Source organism: Periplaneta americana, chromosome 5 (assembly GCF_040183065.1).
Source record: "Periplaneta americana isolate PAMFEO1 chromosome 5, P.americana_PAMFEO1_priV1, whole genome shotgun sequence".
NCBI lineage: Eukaryota > Metazoa > Arthropoda > Insecta > Blattodea > Blattidae > Periplaneta > Periplaneta americana.
In genome coordinates, this window is record NC_091121.1 from 47,223,871 (window position 1) to 47,250,137 (window position 26,267).

Consider the following 26,267-nt stretch of genomic DNA (forward strand, 5'->3'; position numbering starts at 1 on the left):
TAAATCTTTTTAGCAAATAAAAATCCGCTCCCTACTTATAACTAGTGACGGTGAGATTTGAAGACCTGTGATTTTGTCGCTGTGATAGGTTTGTCACTGGTTCCTACTGTGACCATAGTTACAAAATCACAGCTCCGAGAAATCGCCCTCTCCGAGCGATACGTGATTCATAGCCATGGCGACTGACGTACGCATATGACAGCTTCAGAGTCCAGAGAACTGCAAGCCAGAAGATTAACTTTAAGAACAACATATTTGGAATCTAATTAACTATCGTTATCGCCAGTCTACTGCGTACAGTATTCAGCGAGCGACTGCACGTACTATGATCATGACCCTCGATCGGTTGTTTTTATTGGAATGCAGACCTCTAGTTGCTAATAAACAAAACATTTTTTCGTAATACATTTTTCCTATTAAGCGGAATTTAGTCACTCACTTCTTTACGATACACGGCTACTGGAATAGCACGAATTTCTTCAGTTGGTTTTCAGCATGTCGATGTTTCGCGGTTTCAAAACATAAACCTTCTCCTTCAACTAACCTCAAAATCAATAGTCACAGGATTGGGGGACCGGGATGGCCATTCTGTCGGTTCTCTCCTTCCTAATCACCGGTGTGCATCGTTCTGTTGGAATAAGTAATTTTCGTATTCATCATTTTGCATCATTGGCACAATTTCATGAAAAAGTTCATAATACAGAACAGCATTAATATTTTCCTCCAAGATTCGCATTCCTAACAATTCTTTCCATCCATTCATTGCCCAAACTGTGACTGATCCACATTTTAAACATATCTCTTCAATAACTCGACGATTCTCTCTAACATAATAATGACAGTTGTGTCGATTAACACTTTCGTTCATGTGGAATACAGCTTCCTCAGAAAAACGCAATTTGTGAAACAAAAGTTAGTCGTTTTGTTATTCCCATGGATGGGCAACTCGTGCTCCCAAAGTGCTAAAAAACTTGAAAGAGAGAAAGGCAGACGGAGCCAGCCGCAGCAGTTACAAGTTGTTTGTAGTTTCGCTGCAAAAGCCACGGTGCGCTCTGTCGGCTCATGCAGGTGATCGTGATATCTATTCCATGATTTGAATTTCAGAATGACGCATGGTACAATAATTATAGTAATTTTAGACAGACTATACCTGAACACATAACAAAATTATATTATTTTCTGGCTTTGTAAATTAGTTTAGTACTGGAAACATAAACTAAATACAACTTTTTTAAGATACAACAAATATAGCTGCAACACTTATTTATTATTACACTGTTTGTTAATATTTCTTATTATATGTCTTATTTGAAACGTAGAACGCTAGAATTTACAAGTCTTCATACATTAAAGAGTATTCCTCTGTTCTCAGAAAGGAATAGTCTGTATTAGCAAACAATAACAAATTCAAGGAAGTACTTTTTACATGTCACGGCAGATGAAATAAGCTTACTTCTGAGCTCTTTCTTTACGTTGAGAGCTTTTACACTTATTTCTTGTATTAAACTCTGCCTCAAGCACTTCTTTCTTGTATTAAACTCTGCCTCAAGCACATACAGTATAATTTATATGGAACCAAATATGGGAAATTCTACTTAGACACATTACGAACAATTCGATTCTTGATTTTGCTGGAATCTGAGTGGCGTGCTGTTCTGTAGATTTATCAATTCAAGCTATAAATTTTCAGGATTTTCTACCGGCGTAAGCCAAAAAGATTTCAGAAAAATTTCGATTCCTTGTCAATTGTCACTGTTTCTCCAAACTTAGCAGTGAATTCTGCTGTAGGTCTTGAATTAGGGTCTTATATTGGATAAGAAGATTTTCTTATCACTCTTCAAGATAGTTTATAGTCAAAGAAAGTGAATTTATCCATAAATGTTCTTAGCTGGTCGATTACATGTCGTGCAATTCTGTAACTCGCACGCACAACGTGCTAACGATATTTGATATCAGTCTCACCTTGTTGATATCTCATTTTTACCTTTAGCTGTTCTAAAGCAGATGCAGACAGTATTTCTTTACTAAAACCTCCACTGTTTATTTGTAACATAAAATGTCATGCGTAAGAAAGTGTAATAGAATACAGGCTTTACCTCTCTTCTTAATTTAAAAAAAAAATTCTTTTTACTCGTAACTAAAGGGAAGTGATCTGGGAATTATATTGTTTTTCACTTAAAACGAGCAGCCACTTACTGCAGACGCGATCGAACTTGTGTCTTGAAAGAACCGCACACAGACAGTACAACTAGTGCAGAGTCCGTTCTACCTGCATTGAGATTGTGTTGACACTTTGAGAGCACGAGTTGCCCACCCATGGTTATTCCCTTAAAAGAAATCCAAACGTCACTCTTACCTGAAATGAACATATGAAGTTTCAAGTTCAATATACCATCCACCATTTTCCTCTGTAATGTAGAGTAACTTACTACATTTTACTTTAAAAGTGCACATATATTTCTGACTCATTATGTACTGTACATTGGTTTATTTTCAAGAATTGTATGTCTTATTCTGAATGAGTATGTAGTGGAACAGTGTCAAAGATAAATCAATAATTTAGATAAAGAAACTTATATACCAAACATATGAGAAATTACAGACTTAGCATTATATGATACAGGGATATGACGCCAATTGAAATAGCAAGGACGAGGGAAACACTCTGAGAGTTTATCTCATTATTCAATTGCAGCATTAACTATTAACAATTGTGTTCCGGAAATGCTATTCAAACGAACTGCGGAAGTGGTTGATGGAAGAGATTTCTAGCGATTTACTGTCACGGAAGTACGTATGAAAGAAAACCCAGCAGGAATGCATAATAATATGTTACAAAATCACAGCTGTTTATTTTTCTTGTTCCTTCCTTTAATTAAGGATGAAGATTTACAAACTAAATTACGCCTGCACAAATTCTAACGCATGTGGGGAACAGTAACGGCCGGTGACCGAAATCCTGGGTGAGGCCAGATGTAACTAGTTTAGGTAGGCTTCTTCCCATACAAAATGTTTATTATTGATGATACTTTGTTATTATTGATATTATTACTATATAATAATAATAATAATAATAATAATAATAATAATAATAATAATAATAAATTTCATTTAGTGTTCTGCCCAAGGGCAGGCCTTTCACTGCAAACCCAGCTTTCTTCAATCTACACTATTTTCTGCCTTCCTCTTTGTTTCTTCATATATGATCCATATATCTTAATGTCGGGTTCGATACCCGGCCCCGGAACAATTTTTCCCTCGAAATTATTCAAATCAACTTTACAGGGAGTTACAGCTGAAATCTTGATTTGCATAATACACGTCACTGTTCGTTAACAGAAAACCACAATTTAAGTCACACAGAGTTAGTGTGCACTCAATGTTGGTTGCTTGACGGTTGTCAGCCCACTTTGAGGTTTGTGGATATAGAGGGAAAAGTTGGATCGGTGTCTGGTAGAGATCCCGGGTAGAGCCTTGGTACGTTTAACCAAAGGTTCCGGGTTCGATACCCGGCCCCGGAACATTATTTCCCTCGAAATTATTCAAATAAACTTTACAGGGAGTTACATCTGAAATCTTGATTTGTGTCTTAATGTCATCTATCATTTGATATCTTCTTCTACCCCGAACTCTTCTCCCGTTCACCATTCCTTCCAGTGAATCCTTCAATAGGCAGTTTCTTCTCAGCCAGTGACCCAACCAATTCCTTTTCCTCTTCCTGATCAGTTTCAGTATCATTCTTTCTTCACCCTTTCTTTCCAACACAGCTTCATTTCTTATTCTGTCTGTCCACTTCACAATTTCCGTTCTTCTCCATAACCACATTTCAAATGCTTCTATTCGCTTCTATTCACTTCGTAGTAATGTCCATGTTTCTGACCCATACAATGGCACACTCCATACAAAACACTAGTCTCTTCCTTAGTTCTTCTTCCAGAAATCCGCAGAAGATGTTCCTTTTTATATTAAAAGTTTCCTTTGCCGTTGCTATCCTCCTTTTGACTTCCTGGCAGGAGCTCATGTTACTACTGCTTGTAGTACATACCAAGTATTTGAAGCTGCCCACTTGCTCTATTATTATTATTATTATTATTATTATTATTATTATTATTATTATTAATGTTATTATTATTGTTATTATAGTTAATATTTATTCTCATTACTGTGACACTTGAATTTCTGCTACCATTATACTGTAATCCAACCAGTAGAAAGAAAATGTTATGTTTTATTTAACGACGCTCGCAACTGCAGAGGTTATATTAACGTCGCCGGATGTGCCGGAATCCAGGAGAAAGTCTCAGGGGAATGAGACGCAGCGGGGTCAATGTATATAGTAGCGGGGTAATGCTGTGAATGAAGTTGATGTCATAAGATGTCATAAGATCACACACGTGGGTACAGGCATCTTCATTGGCTGACTCTCAAAGCACAAACGATAACACTGATACACACATATTTATACTACCCTAGTTACAAAATTAGATCACGGTTAATCTCCTGGTCTTTTAATCTCTCCATACAGGAAATAGGCCTAACATATGCAGAAGAGCACATCTTTTTTCAGCTGACGTTATAACGGTAATATAATCTATCTACTTCGCTCCAATAGGTGACCCAATAGTAAGCACATTCCTTTCACGGTTACTCTCCTGGTTGGAGAATAGTAACTCTTTCTGTCCTACCTTATGACTAATAAGATAGTGTAAATATATTATAAAATACAGTAGCCCACATCTTGCTCCGTATCTCATCTACTTTTAATGTTATCCACATGAAATTTTAAGACGGAATAAGGACACCCTGGAGTGAATGTATAACAAGTGTTATAAAACATAAAAAAAAATTTTTGTGAAAGAAGTGGAAACACTGAGACATGAAATCCAATTTTTCTCATAAACTAGTCGAGGGGTGTAAATGATGTTTTTTTTTTTTACACAGCCTACAGATATAATTTAATTTTGGTAACTAGAAACATTTCCATAATTTAATCTGGGAAAATGATGATAAAGATAATGATGATAATGATGAGAGAGAGAAAGAGAAAACTCATCCGGCCTTAATTAAGGATGACCACGAGGATCCGGAAATTAATAGCAAATAAATATAATTAATTAAATATGAATATTGTTATAAAAATAAAATGTAAAAATTAAGCACCATTGATTATCAATTATAAAATAAAATCTTAGAAGATGACTATAAAATTATACTTATAAATAAAAGATTTTATTTATAATTAGCATATCCTTAATTAAGGCCTTCTGAGTGGTATAAATGAAATTGTATAATCTGCAGGGAATCTTTGAGAATTTGCGAGATGATTTTTTGAATTTCAAAAGATGATATTGATAATTGTTTTAAAAAATTATATGTAAATTTTGGTAAAGAACTCCGAGCACCAAAAAAATAAACCTGTCACTGACCAATTGAAGAGAGGGATGTTATACTTGGCACTAAGGTAGGGAATACAAGGTTCATAAATGACCCCCTTTTCCTGATCAACCTGATGAGCTTGGTTTAGATCTGTTATTTGAGCGAAATCATATACAAAATTGAAAAATTCTATAACATGGACAGCATTTTACCTGCTAATCTTCAGCGCATGCGTATTGTTAATGTGTTTTTACTACAGTGAAATACACACTGTTTCCTTCTCCTGTAATGATTCTGTAATATAGCTGGAAGGCCACTCAATGCCTTTTCTGTTTACGTAACTTCTAATTCATCACTTATAGTATGACGGTCTCCAGCGTAGCTCAGGCGTACGGGCCTACTGATCTGGAGGTGTGTTCGGGCGACAGTTCGATTCCCGTTTGGGGTGGTTACCTGGTTGAATTTTCTCCGAAACTTTTCCCCAGCTGTCACACGAATGTCGAGTTATCCCATGGCGAATCATCAGTCTCATCTCGCCATCAGCAATTTTACCTACTCTAGATAACTAGTAGTTGATACAGCGTCGTTAAGAACTGAATAAAATGGATACAAATAATACCATGGATTCAATTTCAGAAGGCGTGGTTCATTTCATTTGCACATTTAGAGTGAAACTTAGAATGAAGATTTACAAAGACAAGTTCTTAGCTTAATTTTAAATATTTTTACCTCCTATATCGCCTCTTGTACGGTATTTAATTAATACTGTATAGTTACTTGACTACTAAATTTCCAAAATAGTTGCAGACGTTGTTTAAATATCCACGTCCATATGCCTTTCTTAACCGAGCAATATCGGTAAACGAAAGCTAAAACCTGAGTATTATTCACAGTAGAGTTGTCTCACTATAGTAGACCTATGATCTACAAATTGATATGAAAATTAGAAATAAATTTTCTTCATTTTGCACTACTACAAACTACTGACTTACGATTTCAGCAATCACTTTTTTAGCTTATCGCGTTATACGATTAATAATCACTGCCATATTGAGAGTCTAGAGTAGTAGTAATGAAGAACACCCTGTAGTTATTTCGCGACGTTTGTTTGATGAACTGTTGTGGTCGCCACTTGTTGCGATACTGCCACAGAGTACGGTGGGGGTAGATCGTTTGACAAATCTGCAAGAAACAAAACACTATTATTTCGTGTAACAATAGAGAACATGTGTTTATTTTAATTAATTAATTTATTATTTTTATTGGGTTATTTTACGACGCTGTATCAACATCTAGGTTATTTAGCGTCTAAATGATATGAAGGTGATAATGCCGGTGAAATGAGTCCGGGGTCCAGCACCGAAAGTTACCCAGCATTTGCTCGTATTGGGTTGAGGGAAAACCCCGGAAAGAACCTCAACCAGGTAACTTGCCCCGACCGGGATTCGAACCCGAGCCACCTGGTTTCGCGGCCAGACGCGCTGACCGTTACTCCACAGGTGTGGACCGTTTATTTTAATAGTAGGTATATGGTTACATATGTTCAATTTACTTAACAGTCGTTGATGTTCCATTAAAATTGTCCGTATTTTCTCTGAGTTCTGTCTAAAGTTTCCCGTCCATAAAATAATTGATTTTAGGTAATTGTTAAGTTCATTTATTGCGTCATTTTGAGCCGGTTTAGGTGCAGAGATATATGTTTATAATTAATCAGCAAACAGGATATATGTACAGTGTCCAATAGATGGTGCTATGTCGTTTATGTAGGTCGTAAAATAAGCGGTCCAAGAACCAAACCCTGTGGTACACCTTTACTCACGGTATAGATCTAACACTTCAGTTGACAGTCGGTTGTTTGGGAGTAAGCGTCGTATTGAGTGACACATGCAGCGCAAATATAAGCAAATATAGCCTGGTACAATCAGAGTGTGATAAAAATCCTATTCACACAAAGATAAATACTACTTTCCCAATATTGTAGTACGATAAAACAAGTGGAAGTAAACTTTTATCCTCACACGATTATGCACAACCCATCTCTATCTCAACCGATTTTGAGAAACAACAAACGCCCCACAGCAACAAGGACATGAGAGAGAGCTGCCACTACATAATGAAACATCTACACGCCAGAATGATCGCAGAACCCGCACACACTGCTGGTGTACGTGAAGTTAGGAAATAAACCACGAAAGAAAATTATCTGATAGGTTTAAGGCTCGGAGGTTGCATAGTAACTGGTCTAGGTCTATTGAGTCATGGGCTTCGCTGAAGTGAAGAAGTATCACAATGGTCAATAACTGGTTGTCATAGTCTTCCCGTATATCTTCCGTGACTTTAAGTAATGTTATATTCGTGCTATATCCACTTCCGAAGACTCCCTGATATTCTTCAATAAATTGCGATCATTCATGAAGTCAGTCAATTGTGAACAGTGCGTTCCATGCGTTAGACAGCATGGGCAAGATGCTTATAGGTCGATAATATTTAGGGTTTAAGGATTATTAGTTTTATTCAGGGCGCGTACATAGCATTCCTTCCAGAGGGTCGGATATGTAGTCGTAAGCCGGGAATTAAAACACGTGTCACAGTTGAAGTCGTGAATATGTTAGGAGAAAATCCACAAACGATTAGGGAAAACACGGGAATTTTACTGGAAGCAAGTAAAGAGATAGGTTTGGAAGTAAATCCCGAAAAGACAATGTATATGATTATGTCTCGTGACGAGAATATCGTACGAAATGGAAATATAAAAATGGGAAATTTATCCTTTGAAGAGGTGGAGAAGTTCAAATATCTGGGAGCAACAGTAAAAAATATAAATGATACTCGAGAGAAAATTAAACACAGAATAAATATGGGAAATGCCTGTTATTATTCGGTTGAGAAACTTTTATCATCCAGTCTGCAGTCGAAAAATCTGAAAGTTAGATTTTATAAAACAGTTATATTACCGGTTGTTCTGTATGGTTGTGAAACTTGGACTCTCACTTTGAGAGAGGAACATAGGTTAAGGGTGTTTGAGAATAAGGTGCTTAGGAAAATATTTGGGGCTAAGAGGAGAATGGAAAAAGTTACACAACACAGAACTGTACGCTTTGTATTCTTCACCTGACATAATTAGGAACATTAAATCCAGACGTTTGAGATGGGCAAGGCATGTAACACGTACGGGCGAATCCAGAAATGCATATAGAGTGTTAGTTAGGAGGCCGGAAGGAAAAAGACCTTTGGGGAGGCCGAAACGTAGATGGGAAGATAATATTAAAATGGAATCGAGGGAGGTGGGTTATGATGATAGAGAATGGATTAATCTTGCTCAGGATAGGGACCAATTGCGGGCTTATGTGAGGGCGGCAATGAACCTCCGGGTTCCTTAAAAGCCAGTAAGTAAATAAGTAAGTAAGTAAGTAAGTAAGTCACAGTTGAAGTATTAGGTCTATGATTCTACGCAGTAGAACAACGCTGATACAGTCAGCTCCTTCAGCTTTAGTACTTATCCGTTTATAGCTTTTTTTACGTCTGAGTTTGTTGAGTATTTGAAGAAGATTATCTCTCACTCGTTTCACATGTCGTTTGTAGTACTTAGTTGATGCATTGTCTGGTCTCTTTCCTTCAGGTCATTTGGTTGTGAATGTATCGTTGTAAATGTTCATTAAAGACTATGTTTGAATGGGGACGATTAGATCTGTATCAATTGACGGAGACTCAGATATAGGAAAAGTTTTCAAGTTTTACTAACTGTTGGAGCTGTTGTCGTAAGGCGTATATCCGGGAGGCGCCGACAACCCTACCACATAGAGCTGTGTTGGATAGGGCTCTGTTGTATGTAGATTCTGCTGATTCGCTCCATTGGCACCGGCGATCACCACGACAGCACCACGATCTGGAAGGAAGAAACAGACACCCGGTACAGAAGAAGAATTTTGGGTTTTACGCAGAGTATTTGGACTTACTACCTCCAGCGTTTTAGACATAACGCTTCCAGTACCAGGAAATATGTAGTGCGTCTGAGTTATCTAAATGGGGAAATTGACCAGATAGCCAGTCATGTCAATTGATGCCCATAGGAACAAGCGCGCGCTTTAAGCCTCGTTCACACTTTTCAAGTAACTTGAATTCAAGTCACTTGAAAGACGAACTTGAAAAGTGTGAACTATGTTTCAAGTTGACTTGAAATCAATTAACGGCTTGAATTCAAGTTTCAAGTGAAGTTGGATTCCTTTCTACTTTTTACTTAACTTGAAAGGACACTTGAAAAGTGTGAACGCCACTTGATAACTTGAATTCAAGGAGAAAAGCGCGGGAATTCAAATTAACAACTGTTTTAAGAGCATTAAATTAACAGCTGATTGTTTTTCAGTTCTACTGGGAATGTAAAAACAATAGGAAACAGCAGTAAGTGAAATAATGACCAAGTATTTGAGTTTCTGAAGTTGTATAAAATTCACGAAGGCCTGAGGACTATAGAAACTGCAAAGTTTCGTAATAAAAATGCAGAGGAAGCTGCTAAGGAGTACATTGTAGAACTGAACAGCAGAGATTTTAACGTGGACACATGAGATAGCCTGTGAAAGGCAATAATAAAAATCATTAAACTGTAGATAGAGAAGAAGTGAGGAAGAGAGATTAAGAAAAGAAGAGCGTTGCTTGAAGGGATGACATTTATCGCCGAAACTGGCATGATTCAGTGTGGTTGATAGATTTTTTTTGGAAACTGTAACAGCTTCGAGATAATCATTTTCAATTATGGTAAATCAGACTTGCTAATATTTTATTACATTTGCAATAAGAATTACCGGTATCAAATCTGATTGAAGATTTCACTTATTCTATTTGTAATGGTCAATGGTCGTGTATTTCTCTTACTAAGCTAATTCCTAACCAATACTGAACAACGCGTCTTCCATTTCTTCAATATATTTATCATTTCCCTGGTACGGAGGTTTGCTACTATAGACATTCCTAATTGCACAACATCCATCGACGCCATTTTATCCTATTTGAAAACAAAATAACTTGAATATGTCTGAACTGAGACTTGAATTCAGGTTACTTGAAATCACGTGACTTGAATTCAAGTTACTTGAAAAGTGTGAACGAGGCTTTAGAGCTCAGGAGAGCCTGAGTCCTTTACAGCGGAAAGAAGAGAGACAGACGAAAGAGATAGTATATACCGCTTGGTCGAGCTATATTCAGATATGGCCAGCACTGATTCAATGGATAAAGGGAAGAGAACTTATTAAAACTGTATCCATATTAATTTTTAGATTTGTCTGAGAAGTATAAGTGCATTATAAGAATATAAGTTTTAATTTTAATGCTCATTTTTCACAAGTTTGATTTTTTTTATTCAAAAGAAATATTTTCTCAACTCTTTTAAAATATAAAAGTGAAATTTTCAGATATATGCTTATTTATTTAGTAGCCTTATAGAATGTTTTCGTAAATCTAATATACCGTAAATACGTATTACTGAAGATAGTGTACCGGTATTGAACATTTTGAACATATTCGCATGGAAATTGTTTGTAAGGAAATTAATTAACAACGCAACTGCTGTTACATCATAAGCAAAAGCTACGTGCCCATGTGTTGTAAAAATGTCAGCTCTATGGCTTCAGCACATTTCGAGAAAATAATTTAATATTGTGATGATAGGAAGTTGCTCACCAATATCACCTTGAAAGCATAATGCGATAAGAGTTTTGTTATGGAACATTAGTTACACTTAAAACATATTACAACACCTAGGTAACTTTGCTTTGTACTGTAATATTGTTTTCATTGTTTTATTGATTACTTTTATAAGGCTAAAGATACCATCAATATCAATCCCATCTCTTTTTTGGGATATCACTTTCTTTATGAATGATGTGTTTCACCCATTTAGTACAGTATAGTTGTACTACTATGGAATTTATGTGAATATTCCTTCTTAACTCTTTATTATGTTATTAACATTTGAAACACAACTGCAATATTAAGAAATTGGTATTAGTACTTTTGTTTTACAGGCAATATAGATAATATCAAACAGAAACAAGCCATATAAAAATAACGACATAAAATTTCTCGTTCAGTCTGAAGTTTGTGCACCACTGTTTTCTTAACCCAACAGGCTGCTTATTCATATATACAACCCTTCCTCTTTCCATACTTAGCACTTGATGTCCGCGCACGACGTCAAGGTCAGAAAAATGCTCTTGCTTTGACATCACTGAGATAGATAGCCAGATCTCTACCACTGAACGAAGATGCTTGCTTACAGGAGTTTAACTGGATTAAAAATTAGCTATATACCGGGTGTTTCACAATTATAGGTACAAATTATACGGGTGAATATAGGAGGAAGAAATTGATTAAGGAATCGAATGAATAAACTGATTAATTGAGATAGTGTATAAATGCGAAACAATGGTCGTAAATTGAAGGAAAAAGGAGATTACTTAAAAATTAAATACATGAGCAGATTCCTGCTATATTACTCACACTGCGGATCGGTTCTTCTCTTGTATACGTGCATAGCTCTACAACAGTAAAATATGATAGCGATGAGCACGAACAGCCCGAAAATCATGCCAAAATATTCAAATCTGAAAAAAGAGAGAATGTAAGTTTTATTCATGATTTTTCAGTGTTAATATTTAGGATAGTAGGAGGAGTAATGGTAACACTAGTGGTAATTATAATGATGATGATGATAATAATAATAATAATAATAATAATAATAATAATGTAGCTCTTCACTTATTACTGCTAATTTTCCAAGCCTCTACAAAAAAAGCCCTTATCGTCCTCTCCCCAAAAATAAAAATCCATCTCCTCCGGACGACTGTAGACCTATTATCATCCTAACAGCATTATCAAAAGTACTGGAACGTATTGTACACAAGCAACTGACAACATATTTAAATCATAACGACTTGCTCGACGATTACCAATCAGGATTTAGGACTGGCCACAACACCACAACTGCGTTATTGAGAGTCAATGAAGATATACCTACGTGAAGCTTCGGATGACAGTAAACTGACTTTGTTGACTTTACTTGACTTCAGCAAGGCCTTTGATACTGTTGATATTGACTCCTTTTGTGTAATTTGAAAAAAACTTGAATCTGTCGAATAATGCTGTGGCTTGGTTTCAATCCTACCTTCGTGACCGCCAGCAGTGTACATTAGTTGGTGATTTCTGTTCTGAATGGCGCATCACGAAGTCTGGAGTTCCTCAAGGTTCGGTGCTAGGTCGTCTACTATTTGTGATATATGTTAACGACGTGACAAACACCGTACAGCACTGCAGATAACACTTGTTTGCTGACAATTTACAGATTTATATACACTTTCGTCCTGATGAACTAACTGACGCAGTGACCACGATGACTGACGACCTAAACTCTATCTATCTATGGGCTCAAAAGTTTGGACTGAGGTTAAACCCAGGAGTGAACCAAGGACGAGATATTTAGCCTTAGAACGAAACAGCAATGAGTCAGCCTTGACATGTAGAAGAAGAAATAAGTGTACTTGATATAGCAGTTCTTCGCAGAACAAATACTTCTACCTCGCATCACGTGTTTCGCATTGTCAATGAATTAGAACTACCCGCTTATAATCTACTTTAACGGACGACGACGCCGCGGCGTAGCTCAGTCACCTGAGGCACTTGCCTACTGATACGGAGTTGCGCTTAGGCATGGATTCGATTCCTGCTCGGGCTGATTACATGGTTGGGTTTTTCCGAGGTTTTACCAGCCGTAAGTTGAATGTCAGGTAATCTGTGGCAAATCTTCGGCCTCATCTCGCTAAATACCATCTCGCTACCACCAATCATATCGACGCTAAGTAACTTAGTAGTTGATATAGTGTTGTTATGTAACCAAGTGAAAAAAACGAGCGAAAGTAACCCATTCTGACATCTGTGCTCTATGCCAGGGGTGGGAGACTCATATTGTAAATAGAGCAGTTAGTATGAGTATCTACGTACAACAGCAACTGTAGCGGGAGAAGCTAACAAGCAAACATTCTGATAGGGGCAGTTAAAAAAGTTAACTTTTTTCTTTCACCATGTTAATAATGTCAAAACAAATGCTTATACAAATTTTGGCCACTCGACCGCAATTACGAGGGACGTAAAAATAAATTCGCAAGGGGCTGTTAACAGAAAGAAAACACAGTTTCATTGGAAAAATTTATTGAAACAGCACAGCAATTGTTGAGCTATTTTTCAACATATTCCCCACCGGAATTGAGACATTTGGCATATCATGGGATCGACAGAGAAGTAAAGACGGCTGTGAAACGCTGGTTGCGATCCCAGGCGGCTGACTTCTATGACACAAGGGTATAAAAATCGATCCCATACTATGACAAATGTCTCAATTCCAGAGGGGGATTTGTTGACAAATAGCAAAACAATTGTTGTATCTCTTTCAATAAATCTTTTCATGCAATTGTGTTTTTTTCTGTAAACGACCCCAAGGAAAATCACTTTCTGGACAGCCTTGTAATTGCGGTCGAGTGGCCAAAATTTGTATAAGCACTTCTTTTGACATTATTAACATGGTGAAAGAAAGAAAAAAATAACTTTTTTTATCTGCCCCTATCAGAATGTTTGCTTGTATGTTGACAAATAGCAAAACAATTGTTGTATCTGTTTCATTCAATCTTTTCATGCAATCGTGGTTTTTTCTGTAAACGACCCTAAGGAAAATCACTTTCTGGACGGCCTTGTAATTGCGGTCGAGTGGCCAAAATTTGTATAAGCACTTCTTTTGACATAATTAACATGGCGAAAGAAAGAAAAAAATAACTTTTTTATCTGCCCCTATCAGAATGTTTGCTTGTATGTTGACAAATAGCAAAACAATTGTTGTATCTGTTTCATTAAATCTTTTCATGCAATCGTGGTTTTTTCTGTAAACGACCCCAAGGAAAACCACTTTCTGGACGGCCTTGTAATTGCGGTCGAGTGGCCAAAATTTGTATAAGCACTTCTTTTGACATAATTAACATGGCGAAAGAAAGAAAAAAATAACTTTTTTATCTGCCCCTATCAGAATGTTTGCTTGTATGTTGACAAATAGCAAAACAATTGTTGTATCTGTTTCATTAAATCTTTTCATGCAATCGTGGTTTTTTCTGTAAACGACCCCAAGGAAAATCACTTTCTGGACAGCCTTGTAATTGCGGTCGAGTGGCCAAAATTTGTATAAGCAGTTCTTTTGACATTATTAACATGGTGAAAGAAAAAAAATAACTGTTTTATCTGCCCCTATTAGAATGTTTGCTTGTATGTTGACAAATAGCAAAACAATTGTTGTATCTGTTTCAGTAAATCTTTTCATGCAACTGTGCTTTTTTCTGTAAACGATTCCAAGGAAAATCACTTTCTGGACGGCCTCGTAATTGCGGTCGAGTAGCCAAAATTTGTATAAGCAGTTCTTTTGACATTATTAACATGGTGGAAGAAAAAAAAATAACTTTTTTATCTGCCCCTATCAGAATGTTTGCTTGTATGTTGACAAATAGCAAAACAATTGTTGTATCTGTTTCAGTAAATCTTTTCATACAACTGTGCTTTTTTCTGTAAACGATCTCAAGGAAAATCACTTTCTGGACGGCCTCGTAATTGCGGTCGAGTGGCCAAAATTTGTATAAGCAGTTCTTTTGACATTATTAACATGGTGAAAGAAAAAAAATTAACTTTTTTATCTGCCCCTATCAGAATGTTTGCTTGTAAGCTCTCTGAAAGTGGCTGTTTCCCGTCCCTGCTCTATGCTATTGACTATGCAGAAAAAATTCTTCTGCGCAATATCATGTACACACCGGCACGTAGAATGTCGGTACGGCATCCAGTTTTGGAGAAGAAACTGCAGCTGTGTTGACTCGAATGTTTTATTTTTGTTTGGGTTTACAAATGGAGAGTATGGGTCTATAATAAGAGATGCAAATAATATGCTAATCGTGTATACGCTTGTTCGTGTTTACGTTCACGTTATCCACAAGACACTTGTTTGAACTTCCTACCAGAACGATGGTATGAATCTCGTGACACTCAGTGTGGCCGTGATCTTATTCGCTACAAATCAGTGTTGCCACATTTAGCGATAAGTCGCTAAATATAGAGAATTTTGAATCAGTCTCGACGACAAATTTTGTAAAATACGATTAGCGACTTTTCTGCTGATTTTGATATCCTTCCAATTTTTTCTTTCTTTTAAATTAAAACATTCAACTGAAGTCATGTACTTCTTAGTTTTAGAAGATGCATGGGTGCATGACTGAGTAGTCTAATGATTCATACGTGAAAGCCCTGATCTCATGTATTTTTTATGCTCGACCATGCAGAAATGTAGTAATTATACACCTGGTAGCAGTCCTTTAATGCATGTCATTAAAGTACACCTATTCATTAAAGTTCAGGTTTTCGATTATTCTCGGATATGCAATCGAAAGACGAGGGAAACGTCACGGAGGCTGGAAATCCAATGCTGTCGCAGAAGGTTATGTTCTGTTACTATAATAATTAGCGTTAATTGTAAATAATATTCAAATAAATTCAATTTGTCATCTCGTTTTTCAATTCTAAATCAATTTCCAGGTTATACATTCTCTGCATTACATCAAGGTCAATGACATTATTGTTCCTCGGAAAAAATCACTACTTTCGCGTCTGCGCACATCTCACAATTTCGAGCTATGAACAAGGTCACTTCCGATCTTCTGTCAGATACGAATAAAATGAATATTTCTGAATAATTTCAAGTTAGAAATATGGTCGAGCATAAAAAGTCGTATGAGACTTGCCTATAATGGTAATTAAGACGCTCGTATGAAAATTATGAAACTCGCTTGCGCTCGTTTCATAAACAAACATACTTGCGTCTTAATTACTATCATTATAGGCTCGTTGCATAATGTACGATTATCAGTGATCAGGGGTGAAAGATGCTGAATCAGTGATTCTCACGGGTTAGATGTCTCTCTCAATGCTACTGCTCAAACACCCATAAACGGTGGCAACTTTGATTGACACGTGACTAGTCGCGATCTCCAGCTAATATAATCTTGGTTCTTCCCCGAAACGCGGAGATTTTCCACTCCGAACCGACCCCAGGCAGTTGAGTTTTGGAATTTTGTGCCTACAGTTCGTGTGAAGCAAATGAGACTGTAGTTTGTGCTGGTTTTAATATATATTTAAAAAGCGTTAGATTACACAGAAAAAAAGAATTGAGGCGGTAGCCGGAAAATGGGCCCATAGGTCTATTGGTCCTTTTTCGGGAGAATGTTTAATTCCATTCTCCGTTTTAAAATCTATTTGCTTACGTTGTTTCGTTTCAATATCTTGTAAAGAAAGGGCAGGGTAGCTAATTGAATGAACCCATGCACACTTGCGTTGTTGTGGAATTCAGCAAACATCAGTGAAGATGATCCTCAAAGTGAGTGTGAATCCATCCAGGATGTGCACTGAAGTGTAAACTGCACTCTGAAAATAACTTTGAAGTGAGTGTGGATCAATTCTACATTAATACTAAATAACTTGTAATCTGTATTCTGTACCCGACAGATATTCTTTATTTTGACGTATTCGGTACAATTTATGACGTAACTATGAGATATATTTAAGAAATATAATTTTATTAAAATGATTATGAACTTGTAAACATCTGTAATGTGCGCTGTTCAATGCTGACGTTTAATGTCTGCTAAAATATAATCATATTGAAAGCATTTTGCTAAAATAAGCTTGTTCTCTGGAAAAATGTTCCAACAAAGCACAATTAAAGTCGGAATGTATTATTTAACAAAAACTTGTAGACAAATATTATCGTAACAGTATGCAAATTGTTATTTTGATAAAAGTGCAATTACCTAAAAATAAATCTTTCAATCTTTGTTTTCTCGAAACATGACTTTTGCTTATGGGCCCATTTTTCCGGCTACCGCCTCAATTGTGGTCAAACGCTTAGGTGGAAATTTCCACACTTACAATGTGCAAGGAAGTGTAGTGTCAGTGATTGGATCAAGTGCAGTGTATTCACAATCAGCTGTTCCCACATCTTCCACCTCAACATCACAGCCGTCAACAATACAACCAGAATCCGCAGAAGATGATGACAACGAGGAAATTATATTTTTCTCCGTATATGTATGTTTTTTTTTTAATTTTTATTTAGTGATATTTATTTTAATTTTTAGCGACATTTCTGGGGATTTTTTTAAACAAACTTTGGAGAGCTGTAGCGAAATTGTAGGGCGATATGTTGGCAACAGTGCTACAAGTGATCATCCATTTTCACCACATCATATGGAAATTTAGTCAGTGGCAGGCTGGTTCTTAATACTTTTTATGCTATTGCGTGGAATTTTGAGCCCATAGATCGTAAGTTCCTTATGTCAAAATGTTTGTCTGACTCTCCTCCACAATCCCTGCAATTTTTTTTTTTGGTTAAATTATGAGACTTTCTGTATATCGATCTCTAACCTAATATAGGCTAGGCCTATTAGGTCTACCCTCTTGTAAAATAAGGTTTGATTGATAATGGATGATAAATTGTATCGGATAGATTGAAGAGAAACACAAAATAACTAGACATACGGTGTGACTTATCAGAAAAGTTCTTTCCTCTTCCCCGTAAACGAAGAGAATTGTTTTGTACATAAAATGTATTTTTTAACTTCACAATGAATGCTCGTTTATAATGACAAATTCATTTGCACTTACACGTCCATTTTGTATTCCTGTCAGCTGAGACCTGAGAAATGAGATGTACTCCTTTGTTTATTCACCACACAACTGTGTTATCTTTGCAGTTTGTGAAGGACACCGCCAGTAACGTCATTCTGTCATGGAAGTACGTACCCTGTAGATAAGATTGTGCTGTTGGAAACAATCGCAGCTATTAGCTCAACATTGTGTTAACCCAAGCTGTCACCGAATGACAGCCAGAGGTAACTTCCTACTCTGCGACTCACGTCACTAGCTAAAAAAATTTTATGTACGCCTGTCCAATCAACAAAAAATAATAAAATTACTGGAATTTTATTATCTTAAAAGTCTAATTAGATTTTAAAAAATGAACAGATTTTGCGATTTTATATCTTTTATTATTTATTTATTTAATGTGCTAGAGTTAAGGCCATCAGGCCTTCTCTACCACACCATCATAATACAAATAGGCATATACAAAAAAAAAAAAAAAACAAAATAAGCGAGAATAATTAATCTATACTAATAATGAATCTGTAGCGAAATTTTTCTGGTAATTTTCGATTTTCCAAAAATAATTGGTCCTAACATATATAATTAACCGCCCTGAAACCGAAAATCGCTTTTTTGAAATTTTTGTTTGTATGTCTGTCTGTCTGTCTGGATGTTTGTTACCTTTCCACGCGATAATGACTGAACCGATTTATATGAAAATTGGAATATAAATTAAGTTCGTTGTAACTTAGAATTTAGGCTATATGGCATCCAAAGTATTTTATTTAAAAGGGGGGTTATAAGGGGGCTTGAATTGAATAAATCGAAATATCTCCCTTATTATTAATTTTCGTGAAAAATATTACATAACAAAAGTTTCTTTAAAAATAATTTCCGATAAGTTTTATTCCATGCAACATTTTGATAGGACTGATATTTAATGAGATAAATGAGTTTCAAAATTACAATAACAACGCAATCTAAGGCTGTGTAATGAAATAAAAAACAAATGACTTCGTCTATAAGGGGCCTTGGACAACAACAATCGAAAGCTATGAAACATACGGTAGCCTACAGAGAATGTTTCTGTGTTTGTATGAAGTAATATCGGAAGATAAATTAACCGATTTGTATAATTAATTATTAATTCACCATTGGAAAGTGTAGTTTCTCTAGATGGACATAATGCTATAATGTTATTACAGTAACGTCTGAGTGAATCGAGGACAGGTAATATTAAAATAGCTTCTTATGCACAGAAAACGTGATAGGCATTCGTTTCCTGTATTTCCTAAAATAATTTTTATGACCAAATGAGTGGTCTCTGGATCAAAATGATTTTAATTTTTTAATACAATTTAAGTAACATAATAAACGATTTATCCTTCTATCAAACACGAATGTTCCCTGGATCAAATGTCCTATTTTAATTATGTAATTACTTTATATTTATTTCTAACGGGTGCAGCGGAGCGCACGGGTACGGATAGTAAGAAATAAAAAAAATAAATAGGGGTTGGGTGCAAGAAAGGCACTTCTCTCAAATGAAAGTTTCGAGAAAATTGATGTTGAAAATTCAAATCGTAATAATGTTGCCTATGCACGTCTTTACATTTTGGGTACTCCTGACCTCTATGATCACAGTATTGAACTACAACTTGGTGATCATATGCATAACAGATCAGAGAACACAGTAAAGCGTTTTACTCAAAGAGGGCACATCCTCTAAAATGCCCTTCTTGCACCCAGCCCCTCATTATTACAAATATAAATAAAAAAAACGCAAATGCAAAGAGATAGGGTCACAATGGTCACAAAAAGTACTAATGCAATGTAAGTACTGCCTAATACAGTTTCTACCATAGGTTTAAGGACACCTCTTCAAAAGTGATGTTTCAGTTCTGTCCTTATATGAACCCTTTGATGTTTATAGTGAGGGTCACATAAGAACAGATCCTAAACAGTAAATATTGCCGTCTAGTCAGTGTTGCCAACTGTTACCAGATATCAAACGATCCTACGTACTGAATGACTTATTACTTACCATACTTTATGTTAGAAGGTTATTCTAAATAATTCAATAATCTGTAACATATTTTCTTAGGCAAACTATACGAGAAAGAGATCATCATATCAAGTATTTTGTCTAGCAATACGAAATTCATTGGTTTGACTGAACAATTGACTCACGAGACCTAACCTAAAAATGTATTTTGTTTGACCGCTTGAAATGATTAGTACTAAGTCCGAAAACTTACCTGACTATAGTCTTGAATTATAACCACAACGCAACACATAAAATAACTACTATGTATTAATATTAATACTGATATTAATTAATTATAAGTACGTTCAAATTTCTCTAGCTTCCAGTAACCGGCTCAGAAATCTAGTACAATTTTAATATCATGGAACTCCAGTACCGACAAATATTATCGATATTTGTCTCTGCTGCCAACATACCAGTTACAAAATCACTACTATTTGTAGTATTTATCAGTATCGAAATTCGAAATGAAGTTGGCAAAAGAAAATTCAACCTGCAAACTAGAAAAGCACCACAATCCACTAGCATATGTAGTAATGGGGAAAAAAATAGTTAGGTTTCACCCTTAGGGTATGAAGTAAGCTGACCCGGACTATACATAGAGATTTAATGAAAAAATGAAGTTTTCTGCTATGAAAAATTATTGAAAAATTACATTTTTTGTAGGATAAAAATTAATTACTCCAGAATGAATGTACTTAGATCAATGAATTTTGAGATAGATTTAGAAAGGCTTCTTGTGCAAGTATTACTTTTTGTTTAAACAAATTGTTACATCTCGTTCACGGATTAAAATCCAGAATTTTTTCTTTATTTTCTTTAGGAAAGATTGTCATTTTCTAAAATTCTCTTGAGTTTGAAATTCGTAGCAAATTGATCCAGTACCGCCATTGCAACTTACATCATAACATTTGGAGTTGTTGTCACTGGTCAATCAGGTTATTCCTTCCATTTTAGTAGGCCTAAGCAGTTGTGGATTTGTAGTAGATTATTTTACGACGCTTTATCAACAGCTTAGGTTATTTAGCGTCTGAATGAGATGAAGGTGATAATGCCGGTGAAATGATTCCGGGGTCCAACACCGAAAGTTACCCAGCATTTGCTCATATTGGATTGAGGGAAACCCCCGGAAAAAACCTCAACCAGGTAACTTGCCCCGACCGGGAATCGAACCCGGGCCACCTGGTTTCGCGGCTAGACGTGCTAACCGTTACTCCACAGGTGTGGACAGCAGTTGTGGAGTTTGCTACAAGTGTGGAAAGGTTAGATTTCTGTCTTGAAAAAAAGTGAAAATGGGTCGAAATTCAAGAGTGTGGACGTAAAGTGGTAGATTATTGGGATATGGAAGAATCACTTGAGATAATGTCACAGTTTAGTATATACATTCGCGAAGCTCAATACGTAGTAAATATGCAAACATTAGATAGTTGCTTAGCACTAGGATCGCTAATATCGCCTCATTACAGGCAATGCAAAATAGTACCGTCACAGTCTATTGTTTCTAGCTCCCTCAAAACTCAAGCTTCGTGACTGTATATAGTAGATTGTGATAATATCTCACTCTATCTCAAAATTCATTGATCTAAATACATCCATTCTATACTAATTAATTTTTTCTACGAAAAATGTAATTTTTCAGCAAGTTTTCATAACATAAAAATTGTTATATAATCCACAGTTTGAAAGATAAAGAGATTGGGTTTGCATTAAAAAAAAACTTCATTTTTCACAGGCATTTGGTCCCTTTATGAACATCAGAGGATTTTACGTAAGTATAAGGACAAAAGTGAAACATCTCTAAGGGGTGTCCTTAAACTTGTGGTAGAATCTGTATATTAGTGAATAAAGAAAGTGACTAAATATCTAAAAATAAGTAACTGAGTGTACAAATATCAAGAGAAACAAAACAGTAATAATTTTAAAACATTTGTAGTAACTTAGAATACTCAGTCTATTGTACTGCACTCTACGCAGTAAGAAAATGCTTAATAAGATTGTTTTTGAATACTGTTAAATTCCGGCAGTCTCTGATGACACTGGCAGGTTATTCTACAAGTGCGATGGCGAGATTGTGTATGATGATGAATACGATGATGTCTAATGTATTGGTATAGCTAGTATGGGGCAAGTATACACGTATATATGAAAACTTTAAGAGAAAATGCAGTTGCTCAGAAACTGGGTAATGCCATTGGCTACTAGATACGTAGGGGGTGTGTCTAATACTTCTACTGGATTGTGGATACCTACAGTATCAACCATACGTAATACAGGCACACACGCCCTCAATGGAGTAGCCAATCACAATAAGAATTTATTCTTTTCCCAAAACGCAAGTGTAACGCGGACCATTCAGACGGGTTTACTTGTCTATGAAATCCTTGCTTCGAGGAATACTGTGTGGCGATTACCCCTTATCACCTACTGCGGGTGCAGGCAATGGGGTCAAATGATTTCACATCCAGAGTTCAGTTCTGTTTATCCCGCTTGTCAAACTTCCTACAGTTTGCATTGTTCACAGATGAGGCCAGTTTCACCTACATAGTTCTTGCTATGCCCGGTAGATGGTAGACGGCAACTGTGTATCGCAGAGTCCGTGGATATCCAGAGTACCGCAATCGTTTGAGCCGGCAAATGCCGACAAATCCGCCATTGTTAGTCCAGCGCGCGCTATGCAGTATACAGTAGCATAGGGAAAGAATGTAATTTAAGTGCGAAAAAATGTAATGCTGCTGTGTTCAGAACTGTTCACAGAGAACTGAAAAAAGCGCACATTTGTTTTCTCTGTGACAAGGTGAAAGAAATAAGGAAAAAGGAAAGAAGTGACTATAAATATAAAAAGGAACGATCCGCTACCTAAGCGAGCATACATTGTGAGATTAATGAATGACTGTATTTTGATATTTATTTTTTCAAAAATTGAGCCCCAAAATATTTTTATAAAACTAATCTAGAATTTAAGTTGTTTCAGCAATGATACTTCTACATAAAACAAATGAAAATCACGTACCTATTAGGATCAGAGCCAAATTTTTACCATCTTCTCCCTTTCAAATCAAGCATTTCTGAATTTAATCCTATTTGCTATTTTGCAAGAATGACATAATATATTTGTGAAGTTCTTAATTCATTCTTGAGACAAGATTGTATTGTTTGGCTCGATTGGAAAATGCAGAGACCGTAGAAACTAGAAACCCTATTAAGGTTAGGCTGATGTGAAATTTCAATTTTCTAAACTATTCTAGGTAAATCTCTGAAATTTTGTACTTTTAATTTGTTATTTTAAATTGTGTAAATTTAGGTTTTCAAAAATTGCTACTATTATGGCCAGAATTTTTGTCTACATAGCCTACTTGTCAGACCTTCAGAAACAAAACTTACTATACAATTTTCCTTTTATTTTACTAAAAAAATAATTAAAAATATTTAATGCACTAGAAGTGTAAAAAAAAAAAAAAGGAAAAAAAAATTCAACTCGAGCGTAAAAAAATAGTATTAAAAATACCTTTTATTGATATTCTGGCTGATATGCATATATATTATCAGGCAGTACATCTCACTTGACGATATGTGTCAGAGGAAGAACGATTATTGTTTGCACCGGTATGCATCTGAAGTCTGATTAGTGGAATATGTAGCTAATCGGTGAAGTATGCATTGGAGGGAAAAAGGAACTGGCCACCCTACGCCATTATGTCCTGGTCTAGTTTTCTCATGAGTGATGCCTTATTGGTGGTACTTATGAGATTCAAACATGTCTTCGGACATTTGACTAAACAAGAGCAACAACAAAAAATATGAGTGTTAGGTATAATCCTGATAGTAAGTTTTGTTAAGAACATATTCAAAAACCTCTAATGATTATTGTAATACAGTAAACTCTATGTAACCTGTAAGAATTGTTTATGTATTTTCGCGATATGACTTCCTAAGCTAAAACGACATAAAATAAATAAATTAAAAAAAAACCTCTACAAAAAATCATGCACGTAGTACAAAATCTGTAGAAAAAGTAGAAATTTTAGCAAGGCAAAATTTACAGTAAATTAAAGTGGAGAAAATTCACTTCAAAGTTTTGGATGATGATAATAATGAAACAGGTCTCTGTCTTTTTTATTTTCTAGGCATTTTGAAACATATAGACCTAGCATATTATATACAGAACTTACCCTTATATACACTACCAAGCTGTGCACACCTAACCTACACTAGTAAACAAAGGTGACAAAAAGAACTATTTAAACTTATGAAAACACTATAATAGATAAATATTATTAACAAATCACTATAGACTGTAGACACTATTATAATACTAACAATAAAACTGTTAGAAACTTGCAAATATTTCTTGTATCAAAACAGAAACCAAGCATGGAAAACACGTTGTTATGGCTACTAGCAACAAGCGGAATTTTCCTTTAGACAAGAGTTGTGCTCTCCTTTGTAAATGAATGTTTTTTAAAGGAAAGCAGCCTTTGAAGTAGGCCTAACATCTGTTGGATTCTATGAAGAAATATTTCGAGATGTCGAGAAGCTACACTGGCTCAATCGGAAATCTAATATAATAAATAATGTATGAAATAGAGCGTAATTTCCAAAATGGTCGCAGAATTCAGAGTGGAGGGCGTGGACGGAGTATTTAAATTAACAGTCAGAGCCCGCAGCCTTTAAAAATGTGACCCTAAATAGCTGATAGACCGGTCGTATGGTCATGAAAATTGGCAGAGGACATCTTTAGACCAAAAATGAATTTTTAAAGATAAAAACAAAGAAACGATTTTTTGACCAAAAATGACAAAACCTCACGTCAGTAGGCTATATCCTTGAGGACATTATAGTGAAATTACTAACTTCCATATTTTTAAAGCTAAATTCACAAAATGTTTATCAGTAGTATATCTGTTTAGTAATAACACATGTACAAAATGTCGTCTCTCTATAATAAGTGGTTTACATTTTATTAATAACTTAATAGATTAATATTGTATTGCCTTATACAAAAAGTCCCATGCGTCACAATTTACATTATTTTAAATTAATATTCACTTATATGATTCTTTATATACATTGGAACAAACATTACTATTGGAATTTTCTGTACAGCGAATGGGTAAATTACTAGGAAATTTTATGGGTATTAATTTTTTATTTTTTATAATAAAAATTCTAGTAATTTACTGATTAATTTTACAGCAAACCCTATAGTAAACTTTGATTCCACGTATATAAGGATCCATATAAGTAAAAATCACGTAAGAATAATGCCAATTGTAGTGCAAGCGCCTTTTTATATAAAGCGGTTCAATATTTTAATAAAATAATTAATAAAACGCAAACCACGTGTCGTAGGCGGATGCAATTTTGTACACTTGTCACTATTAAGCAGATATATCAATGATAAAAGTTTGATGAATCTAGCTTCGTAAGTATGGTAGTTATGGATTTTGCTGTTGTGAACTCTTAATACTAATGAACTTCGCGAAATTTCAGTAGGCCTATAGTGTCCCCTTATATGCGGAAGCCGGAGAGTTCGCACGAGGAATGTAGTTGCAAATGTTTGGATTTATTGTTATTTTATTTGAAACATTGTTGTTTTAATTTGTTACTTGTAATTTATTAAGTTCTTGTTGCTGTAATATCTACAACTGATACGTTTATGAAGGAGTGTCTTGAACATTTAAATGTGTATTTATGCTGTTATAATTATTAAATGAAGTTTTTTTACATTAATATGTTGACTGACTAATGTTCTATAATGTAAGAAGATCCTTTAGAAGTTTTTGCCCTTCAAATTAAAAATATCTGAGTTTTACTTTAAATAATCCTATCCCTAGCGTGTTGAAAAGGACTAACAATGGCGGCCGACTCGATGATTGCGCTACTCTGGTATATCCACGGACTCTGATGTATCGCAGACTCTGATGCATCGCAGAGCAGTGTATATTACACTGCTCTGATGTATCGCAGAGTCCGATGTATCGTAGCCACCGGCGTGGCTCAATCGGTTAATGCGCTTGCCTGCCGGTTTGAAGTTGCGATCGGGCGCGGGTTCAATTCCCGCTTGGGCTGATTACCTGGTTGGGTTTTTCCGAGGTTTTCCCCAACCGTAAGGTGAATGCCAGGTAATCTATGGCGA

General features: G+C 35.6%; 1 protein-coding gene across 1 annotated transcript in view; it reads right to left on the reverse strand.

The window, feature by feature from the left end:
- Positions 1-6,001: 6,001 nt before the first annotated feature.
- Positions 6,002-26,267, reverse strand: part of LOC138699594 (uncharacterized) — a 48,737-nt gene continuing 28,471 nt past the window's right edge. The window contains exons 4-5 of the mRNA XM_069825603.1: positions 9,119-9,262; positions 6,002-6,558 (exon numbers count right to left, since the gene is read on the reverse strand). Of these exons, the coding sequence (XP_069681704.1) occupies positions 6,467-6,558; positions 9,119-9,262 (236 nt within the window). The 3' untranslated portion in view covers positions 6,002-6,466. The remainder of the gene's footprint in view (positions 6,559-9,118; positions 9,263-26,267) is intronic.